Raw genomic sequence first — 13,151 nt, 5'->3', positions numbered from 1 at the left:
ACAAGATACTCCTGACAATGTCCAGCCTATTACAGGGAAAAACATGCCCAACATCAGAGACAGAGACTTGAAAAGGGTGAGCAAAATGGGAACGGGGGAGGAGTTGGTCAGTGCACACACTGCTGAGTAAGAAAAATGATAGCTAATAATAACCGTGGCTCTAACAACCATCTTCCCTCTGCTTCAGAGATCAAACGGGGCTCAAACGGATCCTGACAGCTTGCAGGGCTCTGACTAGTGCACACATGAAAGCAAAGATTTAAGCAACTGATGTTTATTGAGGTGTGTTGCAGGGAATAAGTTTGCTCCGTTGCTAAGATACTGACTTAAGTTATGTGAAAATATATTGCGTGATCCAGAAATGCATTTCGTGAGTTATGCTGCTTCATATAGTTAAGTGTTTTGTTTCATGTTTGCAGTAAAAACAAGAAGCGTAGTTGTTGCTAAGGTGAGTTTCTACTGATGAAATCATATTTTTCTTCAGGTTCGGGTCACATAGCTGCTTTAACAGCTGGTGTATCTGCACGGTGCATCCTCTTTGCAGCTACCGAAGTGAACCTGCAGGACGGAGGCTGATCTCTAATTTAACCCAAACCAGCATATCATGTCCATTTAATGTGCACATAAATAGCTCACAGGACAAACAAAAGTAATTGCACTGTCTGGATGTAAGCTAATCCAGAGGTGGGTTGAGCTGCACAATAAATGACCATTATTCAAAGAGGATGATTACAGTTGCCATGGTAACCACTTGTTTTTCACAACACAGTCTGTTTGAAGTGCATGAAAAAGTTCAACCTTCTTCAGTCTTATTTCACTTAAACCCAATGCTGACAGTCAACTCCGGAAGAAAAGAAAGACATTTTGTTTTGGTTTTGTTTGTCTTTTTCTTCTCTACATTTTCTTGACAGAATATTAATGAAAAATAAAAAAGAGTAAGAACAACAAGCAAGAGCTGGATATTAATAGTATATAGAACTTGTGCTTCTTTGCATTTTGGACATAGTTATTGCAAATGGATTTAAATAGAAGCAGCATCCATGTAAATACAGTTTTTCCTGGTTTTGTGTCTGATTTTCTCTGCTCAGGTTGTGCTGCAAGAGAATTTCTCCATTCCAATTCTTCTATATATAATTCTCCTTTTAGTCATGTAAGTACTAACATGCATTGACAACAAATGATCCGTTTAAGCACGGTACATTTTGGAACGACTCAGTAAAAAACCCAGAATGCAATACAAATAAAAATCAAGACCCGCTGACTTGAATCCCATTTTTATCACTTTTCATTCGTCTTATTTGGTTTTATATAAAAACTCTAAATGTTCATTCATCTCTTACCTGTAGCGCAAAATAAATAAATATACAAATAGAAATAAAAAATTAAAAAATGGATGAAGAAATCTGCAAGCGACCATAAGCAGTCTTTGATTTCTGCTCTTGTTTGAAATGCACTCAGACTGAAACATTTTGACCATAAAAATTCTTATAATTTGAAGATATAAGAGCCGGTTTCCATGGTTGTTACAAGAGATTATGCAACATGTGAAAGTGTGTGTCTTCTCCGAAGCATTTGATGAGCTGATCTTACTGAGATTAACTTTGAAAAACATTGTAAACAGGTTGTGTAACGGGGTTAACTTACAATTAGCAGTAATTGGAGAATAAATACTCCTGTAAACATTTGATCTCCATCCTGAAGCCTGTATTTTTCTGTCTGGGGTGCAATTTTTTTGTACAAACCTGCATTCAACATTTAAATAAAAAAAAAAAAAGTGGGGAACAAAAGAAGGAACATCTTTGATGGCTCGGTTCCTGTCAGTGTAGTGACACCTCCCGCTGCTAAAAGCACTGCAGGACGAGACCGGAGGGTTTCCATGGTGTTGGATCAGCACTGCAGCTTTCATGTTCGCAGCACAATGACAAAGAGGCGTTTAATGTACAACTGTTGGCAGAACAAGTGATGTTTTCACCTTAAGTGCTATCTATTAGTATCACCGCTTGATTTTTGGCCACATTTAAAAAAAATGACTGTGCACATCTGTGAACAGCAATTAGAGAACAAAAGCTTCTGACATGATGCACAAAATACATCGCAGATTAGAAGACAATATGCATTTAAACGTTTTGATCTTTTTCCAGACTTGTATAAAGAAGAGCTTTCAGAGGTTCCCTACAATGTTAATAAGATCCACACAGTCAGTAAACGTTGCACCATCGAGTTAAATAAAATTTAAGATGGTAGTTTTGGAACAGCAGACAGTCTGAAAACATAGACTGTAGTTAAACTGTAGAGGTACAAGTGGATGGAGCTGCAGGTTTATATGAAATAACCAAACTTCTGACATGTTTTTATACTTTACCTCATTCAAAACACTTATTTCAATTGATTGCCAGCTCATGATATCATTTCAGATGCCTTGGTGATTTTATTTAAAGGGTACCTTTCCTCAGAAAAACAGCTCAATGTCCCTTACAGCAAACACAAACAGAAACATATGAAAGTAAAAGATTAAAAAAACAACAAATAAAAACAGATTATTAAAATGACTGATAAGCTCTATTAGGGCTGGGTAATACCTAAACTTTCCCTGTCGATACGATACTTTTACATCAGTATCGATCTTGATACTTCTCGTCTCTTGAAAGGAAAATCACGATTGTGTAGTGAGCATTAATATCTTTAATGCAACATCAATACTTGAAAGAAATTTTCAAAACAACTATAAAATATACGAATCCGTAAATCAAACAAAAGTAAGATTTAATACATAATTTTAAAATGTAAGAAAATAAGGTTATTCACATTTATTAAATGGAAAAAAATATGTTAAAGCAATGTGATAAATAAAATATAACAGAATGTGAAACAACCTGAATTAAAGCAGCAAAATATCAAAATATAACCTCATCACTACCTACAGAGGCATCGCCATGGCATCTGATGCATGATCATGTATCAGCAACCAGGTCTTTCCATACTCACAGTAGTTTCAAATCCAAAATCAAAGTATTAGATTTCCCTTTTCTTTATCTAATTTGAACTATTTTTTTTTCCCTAAAATGTGTAATTAAAGGGAATGATAGTTATTTTATTATTTTGCTACATTTTTATTTTAAGTTATATTGTTTACAAACAACATAAATAATATTTTATTATCATCATAACAAGAACCAATAATTTTATTAATTCATTAAAATAAATACTGCTACTTTAAAGCAAAGAGCATCAGTGTTTTATTGGTATCAGATCAATACCAAAACTTGCGGAATGTCAAACATGTGATTCACATGTCAAGCCCACGTTGTTTCATGTGGTTACATGTTTTTCGCATGTGTATCAAATCAAATCAAATCAAATCAAACTTTATGTTTAAAAAGCTTTTCATGCCAGAACACAAAGTGCTTTACACGATAAAACCAAGTCATGCGGATTAAAAATAAACCTTCACAAACAGAAATTGATAACATAGCATTTTTAAAAAGTCTCATTATCTCATATAAACAAAATGTCTCAAACTCATGTGATTCCCATGGGAACATATGTAAATCACATGTAATTCACGTGTGATTTAAGTGTGAACTGCGTGGAATTTACATTCCATTTTCATTATATTCACATGTTCTTCCCTTGTGATTGAAATGCGAATTGCTTATAAACCAAATGTGTCAAACACTCGTGAATCCCATGTGATATCCATGTTCTTCACATGTGAATGTTCCAAAAAGACATGTTAGCACATATGGCTCAGATGTTAACGGAGTTGGTTCTTTCATGATGGTTGAGACACCATCCATCCATCCATCCATGCATCTTCTGCCGCTTATCCAGGGTCGCGGGGGCAGCCGCCTGAGCAGGGACTTCCCTCTCCCCAGCCACATTTGCCAACTCTGCGGGGGGGATCCCGAGGCGTTCCCAGGCCAGCCGAGACATATAATCCCTCCAGCGTGTCCTGGGTCTTCCCCGGGGTCTCCTCCCTCTGAGAGGAGACCCCGGGGAAGACCTGGAACACCTCACCAGGGAGGTCCAGGAGGCCTCCTGACCAGATGCCCGGGCCACCTCAACTGGTTCCTCTCAATGCGAAGGAGCAGCGGCTCTACTCTGATCTCCTCCCGGATGACCGAGCTCCTCACCCAATCTCTAAGGGAGAGCCCGGCCACCCTGTGGAGGAAACCCATTTCAGCCGCCTGTATACGAGATCTCGTTATTTCGGTCACGACCCACAGCTCATGACCATAGGTGAGGGTAGGAACGTAGATCGACTGGTAAATCGAGAGCTTCGCCTTCTGGCTCAGCTCCTTCTTCACCATGACAGACCGGCGCAGAGTCCGCATTACTGCAGACGCCGCACCGATCCGTCTGTCGATCTCACGCTCCATCCTTCCCTCACTACTGAACAAGACCCCGAGATATTTAAACTCCTCCACTTGAGGCAGGACCTCACTCCCGACCCGGAGAGGGCAATCCACGCTATTCCGGCTGAGGACCATGGTCTCAGATTTGGAGGTGCTGATTCTCATCCCAGCCGCTTCACACTCGGCCGCGAATCGCTCAAGCGAGAGCCGGAGATCACGACCAGATGAAGCCAACAGGACCATGTCATCCGCAAAAAGCAGGGACCCAATCCTGAGGCCACCAAGTCGGATCCCCTCAACACCTCGGCTGCGCCTAGAAATTCTGTCCATATAATGAACAGAATCGGTGATAAAGTGCAGCCTTGGCGGAATCCAACCCTCACCGGAAACGAATCCGACTTACTACCGGCAATGCGGACCAAGCTCTGACACCTGTCGTACAGGGACCGGACAGCTCGTACAAGGGGGTCCGGTACCCCATACTCCCGGAGTACCCCCCACAGGAGCCCCCGGGGGACACGGTCGAATGCCTTCTCCAGGTCCACAAAGCACATGTAGACTGGTTGGGCAAACTCCCATGCCATGGTTGACACACAAAAGGTGAAATGACCCCATGTAGAGGCAGTAAGTCATTACTACCATGTATCAAACTCACAGTTGCATACACTCATATTTCTCACAATTATTTACTTCATTTTATTCATTTATTCATCCATATTAATCCTTTATCATGCATAATCACACATAAACCATGAATATTATGGATGAAAAGGGCAGACAATGTCTTTTATCACACACCCCTTTATAATAGAAATAACATCAGACTGATGACCAAGCGACAATCTTTTGATGTTTTCGACCTTCAGAAAAGATTCTCCAACATTTTATTCTCAAATACAATTACAAACTTTTAGTTTTAAAATAATATTTCCTTAAACCTTTGCTTAGTTGGTCTGTTGTTGTTAATTTGATATCTTGAAAATGAAAAATAGTCATAAAAACAAGTAGCAGCAGGTTTTCCATGTTCACAATTTATTGTTATAGTTCATGACGAGGAACGTCTGAGCTGAACTTCCCTGCAAAACAAACTGATAACTCTCCATGTGTTTCAGTCCTAACCATGACTTGTAAATAAAAATCCCCAGGTTATGGGATGAATCCTGAGTGAATATTAAGTGTCAAAATTAATTTATGGTTAAACAATGAGTAACTGAAGATCTGCTGTTTAGGCCTGAAGTCTCGGATCACACATAGTTTAAAGAAAACACAAACAGAGACTGAAATCAGCGAAAGAAGCAGCATTTGTTCCTCCAGTGAGTCTCCTCTCCTATTAGCCTGAGGCTGGATTGGGCTTTTGCTTCATGCAACATGGAGCTCATCATTTTCTTCCTGCCTGATTACACTTTATATCTGACATTTAGCTAAGGTTCCTTCAGAGACTAACCCGCATCGGCTCATTCCTGCACAGTACTTCTCTCAGGCCCAGCAACTGCATACTAATGTAATGATACTGCCAGGGTCCTGAGGCAAGGTTATGTAATATACCTGAGGCTTTTCGTCAAACCACAGGATGACAGGACCTTTCTTCCTTTTTTGAAAATGCAAATCAAATTCTCCTTGGCTCAGACTACCTTAAGATTCAGCCAGATGTGTCTCTCAGCTCTTTATTTCTCTAATAAACTGTGGAAATTTATTCGTTATTCATTCATTATCATAACCGCTTAGTCTGATGAAGGGTTGCGTGGAAGCTGGAGCCTATCCCAGCAGGCATTGGGCGAAAGGCAGGTTACACCCTGGACAGTTCGCCATTCATCGCAGAACTGTGGATACATAAATTAAATTTTTCTTATTCGGTTCATTTTGCCTAATGGCAAAAATAATTATTAGTTGGTCATCTTATTAAAAAAGGGGGAAAGAAGAGAGCAGGGTTACATCTGCACTTTAATTAAAGGAGTCTGCATTAAATTTTGATGTTCATTCATGCTCTCTGCTTCCAAATCCTCCATCTGTGGTTTTCCAGGAAGGCCAACATCTCCCTCTCCTGGCAGGACCCTCTAACCTCCCCATCTCATTTCACTTAGTCCCCAAATAATTGAATTGACGCAGCTTTCATTTGTCCCGGAAGGCATTTCCCTTTTAATGATGTTTCAGTTGTAGATGACTTGATTTAATTTCCAAACTATTAGCAGCTGCGATGTCCCCATGTCCCCTTGTCTCAGCACAATACCCAAGTCACCATTTGTTCTGCATGCTGTGGCTGAACGTGCCGAATGCCGAACCCCCTGCTGCATGTCTTCATTACCAGACACCCAGAGGACAGGGTCTCCACGCTCTCCCACTCCTGACAAAAAAGAACTGAAAGCTGTAAAACGATTCCCTTATCAGGCCTTGTAATGCGAACCACAGCTTTTTATCTCCCGCCTCTGCACAGTGATGCACAAAACACAACCTTAAATGAGCTGCAGAGGCCTCACAAAAGCCAAACCAAGAAAAGAGGACTTATGTTGCGGAGTGTGAACACTCACTTCCACATCAGATCTAAAGAACATCATGGGCTTCGCTGCTCTAAAGACGACTCATTAGGCAACAAAACACTTCTTTATCAGGTCATAAAGAAAGACCAGTAGAATACAGACACCTCTTCAGTCCTGAAGAACTGCAAGTGCCTCGCTACAAAACACTTCAGGCAGAACTACGACGCTTCCTTTCAGTCTGCTGCAGATTCATGGCCTTTGTGCGAAAACACTGCAGAAAAATCTAATATACTGAAACTAAACTGATAAACGATGAAACATTTAATATTTGATCCGTCATGGTTGCCCTTCTCTTCCTGTTTTCATGCAACATGGAATTTTCCATGTTGACAACATTGAATAGACATCTTAAAATACAATAACGCACCTTTAATAACAAATGATAATCATGTTCATGAAGCTTTAAAGAAACAGTAGTGGGTATATTTAAAGGGGCGCCGTGTAACCTTTGACCCAAACATCAGCCTAATGTGAGTGTTAATGGATTATTTCTGGGGTAAGTATACAGTGCTTGCCGCATGTTGGCACTCCAACAGGGCTGCCCTCTGCAGGAACCAGACATTGTAACTTTGCAGGAGCGGATCCGTCTCTCATGGGATCATGTGACCTGGAGCACTTTGCTTTATGCCCCGCCCCTATAAACACAGAGGGCTCTACTTTCTGCTACTTTTTCCTCCTCTTCCAATGAACGTTAGTCATGCCGGGACAAAGTAAGAAGGTGAAAACGGTGTCTGAGGAGGCCAGAAAGAGAAAGCGGGAAAGGGATCGCTCCAGAGGAAAGACTCAAGTCCGCAGTGTGGATGTAAAACCCACTCTCTGTTTGCCTCAGAGTCATCAGACTGTTGTGCAAACGTAGCAAAACGGGACGAACTTTCTCACATCTTTTAGCCAGTGTTTATTCAGAACGACAGTAAGCGTCTGATGAGCTGCAGAACATTGCAGGACACGCCTGGGTCTTTAGAAGATAAACATGGAGGAGTGGCAGTGGCTCAAGAGGTTGGGCCGATTGTCCACTGGCCTAAAGGTCAAAGGTTTGAGTCCTGCTCATAAAACATGTGCCATGTGTGAATAAAGCTTCCTGCCTGAAGGTGGTTTGCTGTGGTGACCCCTCGAGAAGAGGGAAAAGCCAAAAGGAGACGAGGAATAGAAGCTAAATGTGGCTAACTGAAGCTAATCAACTACAGAACAAAGCTAACGTGACTACTTCAACATTTCGTGCATGTCGGTCTGGTTTGCAGCAATAAATGGACTCATGTCATCCTTATAGTTCATGTAAATATCAAAGAAGTAACAGAATGATTAGCAACTAGCCTGGTTTAGTTCCATGGTTTTCATACGATGTTTAAAGCTGGGGTAGGTAATCTTGCTCAGACATTTTTTCACTCTCAAACAAACAGATTGTCTTGAATTTTCTGCAACAGCTTATGCTTCCTCTCCTACATAGTCACCAGGAAAATTATTCAACCCCCTCGCATCCACATAATTGATGTTCAGACATTTCTCTGCAGACTGCAGAATTCATTTCATGCTTCTACACTCCATCGAGTCACAATTACACAGTGAACATATGTGCATTTAATTCTCTCAAGGCATTAGTAATTAACCCTGCTAAATTCTTGGTTTCTCTGACTTAGCATGTTGGCGGCCTCCAGTGCTAATGTTGGTGTGTAGTTGCTAACTTAAAGCTATAGTTGTAATGTTGCTCAGAGACATTTTACTCTGGGTGAAGTGGTTATATTTCGTAAGCTTCTTCTCCCGGCTCCCCTCCTCCCCCTCCCACAGTGCATACCTTTGGCCACACCCTGCATATAAACAGCGTGTTAGGATGAAAATACAAAGTAGTGAAGAAGAAACTCGGAAGGCAAACATGGCTGAGAAAACGCAGGAAGGATTTCCCGACCCGGTTCGGTTTATTTGCTTCCTCCTGCTAAACAGCCGAGAAAGAGAAAATCGTTGGTGGAAAAAGCTGCGAACTAGAAAAACACTTGGAGAGCACGAACCTCCGCCATGTTCCTGGATCCAAACGGTGATCTGGATCACCACCAAAATTAAATCAGTTCTTCCTTTTCACATTTCCAACAACTCCTGAAATTTGAATTAAAATCCATCCATAACTTTGAGTTATCTTGAACACAAACAGATAACGCCGGTAAAAACATAACCTCCTTGGCGGAGGTAAGAAAACAAGCTTTGGATCATGCAAGGAGCAAAACCAGAGGGGGAGGAGCCAAGACAGGGCGCCACTTTCACATCTTGCTAGCTACCCAACATTACCTACACCAGCTTTAACAGGAAGCAGTACTGCTGTGATGTCCAATAAGCTAACGGCTAACGTGGACGTTTTCACAACAGTCAGTTATTAACATGAGTTGAGCAAAAGTTACGGCTTTATTTGATACTAAAACTATAAATTATAGCAATATTTTGTGGCAGTTTTTGCTTTGGTGTGTGTGTCACAAATGTAGACCACAGATGTCAAACTCGTCCTCAAGGGCCAGTATCCTGCAGGTTTTTGTTGTCCCCATGCTCCAACACACCTGACCAAAATTCATAAACAGTTTGATAAGAAGCTCCTGGATCCACTTGATTTGAATCAGCTGTGTAGGGAGAGAGAAACAACAAAAACCTGCCGGATAGCGGCCCACGAGGACTGAAGTTTGACACCCCTGATGTTGACTTAATTTCGCGACAGTGCTATTAGGCTAGTTACAGGTTTAGCGCCCCTAGTGGCCAAAAGTTACACCATGTCCCTTTACTCTCATTGCTCTGAAAGGGGAATTTTCCAGTAAATTTTAACTTGCGGCTCATTGGTGTTGATTACACACCTTTAAAACACCATTATAATAAATAATAATCATGTTCGTGTTCTTTAAAAAAAAACAACAGTAGTTTGTTTTTATTTAGGCATCAACAGCAGAAGATAGACACTTACAAGTGCATTTTAAACTTTTTTTTTTTTTCCCCCCACCAGGACTGCACCAAACGTGATGAAGCATATTCATAGTGTCAGAAATGATCTCAACTCCTCCGATTGATTGTTGTCTGGAAGTGCAGCTAAGACCTCTCGGATCAGTAGTAACTCTGAGTCTCGATTTTCTCTCAAGATGACAGAAATAATTTCTCAATCAATATTCATTTGTTTCTCAATGTGATAATTTCACTACTGCGCACAGAGAGAGGCAGTATTTATCTGTACGAGTACATGTGAAATGAACCCTTTTCAGGCCTAAAAGAACCGCTTTTTCCAGGTTTATGAGGATGGTAGAAATGCTGAATCAGCTTCTACACTTCAGCTGTTGTACAGAGGCACCACCCTGTTGATAGCCGCCCTGCAGATGGGGCATTTCTTCGGCTCCGGCAGGGCGTCGTAGCATTGGATGCAGGCACACACATGACCACATTCTAGAAAGACGCAGGAGCGTTCGCGGCTCAGACACACACTGCAGCTGCTGGGCGACACGCTGCCTTCTGCCATGTTGAGTTCACGCATTCGTTTCCTCTGATGCTCCTTGAACTCCTCCAGCATGCTTTTCTCCCGCTTGCTCTGTTTGCGGTGAACGTAGCGCTTCCAGAGGATGAAGAGGAGCACGGAGCAGGCGGCGACCCCGAACACGAGGGTCAGAATCCTCCACAGCCGGACGCTGCTCACCTGCTTCCTCAGGAGAGACTCGTAGTCCAGCCGAGTGAGGAAGTAACAGAGACCCGGTTTGGGAGGCTGGAGCTTGATCAGGTTGTTGTCCAGGACCAGTTCTCCCACTCCCGTCACGCTTTCTCCCACTCGCAGCATCTCCTCCGTTTCGTGAATGCCCTTCGGCCGCTCTCCGCTGATGAAGTGGCCGATGACGTTCGACAAGGATTGAACTGTGGGGTGGAAGTTCTCGTAGGTGGTCTCGAGGTCCAACTCGCCAGCGTCTAATGGGCGGATAACCCGAACTGTTGCTGCGATGTCTTCGTCGTGAGAGCCGAGGGCAAATGGAACCGTGTTGGTGCGCTGGTGGATGACTTTCTCCGTGCTGTTCCTGTTCAGAAAACACAAAACGACGCTCGTTATTCGTAGTTCACCAAAGATTTTCATCCTCCGTCAACTTTGGAAACTTCTGGACAGACTTTAGGGCAAAAATCTGCTATTTTGGTCCTTGTGAGCTACCGTCCTGCAGATTTTAGAGGTTTCCCTGCTACAACACACCTCACTGAATGGAAGGTTTTACTGGTAATGAGCAGGGAAACATCTAAACCCTGCAGAACTCATGAGGCCTGCTTGAAGGGATAAAAATGATTGCATGAACTTTGATTTGTGGCACGGGGACAGCAGATGCCTGCTTGGTGACCTCCTTCATGACCCCATCGGTAGTATAATCTATGTGTCACATGTGGAGTTTGTCCGGCGGGTATCTGTCTGTGCTTGTGGTGTTTACTTCAACTTACAGGGAAAACTACTTAATAATGCCTGTCACATAGATCCCGAGGCTTCAGCCTCTGCTTTTCCATTGGCTGACTAGAAAAAGCTTCATAAATCGCCTTCTAATCAAGGTGCCGAAACAAAAATGTTTAGCTTTTTCTGCTGTTCATTCAGGACTTGTGCTGCATTTCTACATTCAATCATTCTCAAATCATAAAAACATTTCTTTAAATGTTATTGATGAGCTGTGATTTGTTGCGGAGCGGTAAAGCTCTGAGCTGCCAGCGTGACCGCAGAGCTTCTCATCTGACTTTACATTTATAGCACATTTAAAAGCAGAAAATTTGACCAAAGTGCTTCACAAGTTCATAAAAATACAACAAATCAATGATACAGAAAAAAAATAAAATGAAACATATGAGCAAGAAAATACAATAAAAGGGATAAAATTAAAAGTCAATGCTGAGAGTGAGTTTTAGAAGACATCATAAGTCCTCGACATCGACCATCCTGCAGCTTTTAGCCGCATCTCTTCTCCCGTCACCCGCATGTCATTCAGCCCTGCAGTCACTCATTTGATTTATATTGTTATTTTATGTTTTTTTAAAACATATTTTTTATTTTGCCTTTTGATCATGTCTTCAAATGATTTTAATTAGTTTGCTATTCCGTAAAAACTAGCACGTATGCTTGTCGGCACCTTACGGCACCTTGTCTTTTATGTTAAAACCTTCTGCAATGAATAAATCTACTGCATTTTGAACCCATAAATACCAGATTTTAGCTTCAAATCTTTCTAATTTCCCTTTCAGCTCCAGAACTGATCATGTTAAGACTTCATGCACGACTTGCACAGCAGGTGGCCTTCACACATCTGTCTCACAGGAACAGCAATTTCTACTTTCACATCTTTCTCATAGAAACTGGACTCAATGTTTTACCAAGTAAAAAGCCTTTTTCCAGAGACTAAAAACCATAAAAAGACATTTTTCAGTTCCTTTCATGGCTCTAACCGACCACAAACAGCATTCCTAACAAGCAGGTTTGCAGCAGCTTTGTGAAGTTGTGTGTGGGGAGGGGTGAGTACTCAGACAAATCCCACTAAAAGACAACTGCCCTCTGAAATGCGCCCACTGGTGGCTCAAGTCTGGCACTTTGAACTCTTCCAGCGTGTGGCGTGGGCTGCTGCAGCTCGGTGTGAGTTAAAGCTGCAGCTCCTTTCAGAACTGTGAAGCTGTTCTCACACATAAACTGCAGTCCTGACATCTTTTCAGACAAAGGGATTCGCATGGATACAACCTAAAACGGTTTTGTTTTCCTAACACGGCTGCACGGCAAAGATGATCATTCAAATATACTTTTATATTCACGTAGGAGGTTATTTATTAAAGTTTTGCACTGATGCAACTGGTCTCTCCTTCCTGTTCCATGTCTTGATATGTCAGTCAGGAGCATTTTAAGTAGGAGTGTAACGGCTCATTTGTAATCCTTTACGTAAACATGTTGTGGTTCCTGTTCCCTGGTGACACCTGATCGGCATCTGCCAATCAGCATAGTCTGTATTTAAGACCAGTCCAGCCTGCTGATCATCACCGGATTGTTGGTTGCCTTGTGGTAACAGCTCTCGGCTCCTGATTATTTGCCCAGTGTAAATTCTCAGTTTTGCAACCTGTCCTGTATTTTTCCTTGCCAGAGATCCTGCCTGTTCGTCTGCCGGCCCGCAAACGCCCTTCAATGTCTGCTGCTTACCTGCCAGCCTGCCAACCAGCCTTTCCTACACTAGGAGATTATCAGAACCCAGAAATAACTAATCAGTTTCTGGAACTCTGAATCGTGTGCGCTCTTTGGATCCTACCTGCATCT

General features: G+C 42.0%; 1 protein-coding gene across 2 annotated transcripts in view; it reads right to left on the bottom strand.

Moving 5' to 3' along the window:
* Window positions 1-9,757: 9,757 nt before the first annotated feature.
* Window positions 9,758-13,151, bottom strand: part of mul1 (mitochondrial E3 ubiquitin protein ligase 1) — an 8,531-nt gene continuing 5,137 nt past the window's right edge. For both annotated transcript variants that reach the window (XM_079239618.1, XM_079239619.1), the window contains exon 5: window positions 9,758-10,908. In XM_079239618.1, the coding sequence (XP_079095744.1) occupies window positions 10,179-10,908 (730 nt within the window). In that variant the 3' untranslated portion in view covers window positions 9,758-10,178. The remainder of the gene's footprint in view (window positions 10,909-13,151) is intronic.

This window comes from Telmatherina bonti (genome assembly GCF_933228915.1).
Source record: "Telmatherina bonti genome assembly, chromosome: 4".
Classification (NCBI taxonomy): Eukaryota; Metazoa; Chordata; class Actinopteri; order Atheriniformes; family Telmatherinidae; genus Telmatherina; species Telmatherina bonti.
The sequence above is the reverse complement of the archived record's forward strand: the minus strand, read 5'-3'. Positions and strand labels throughout refer to the sequence as shown.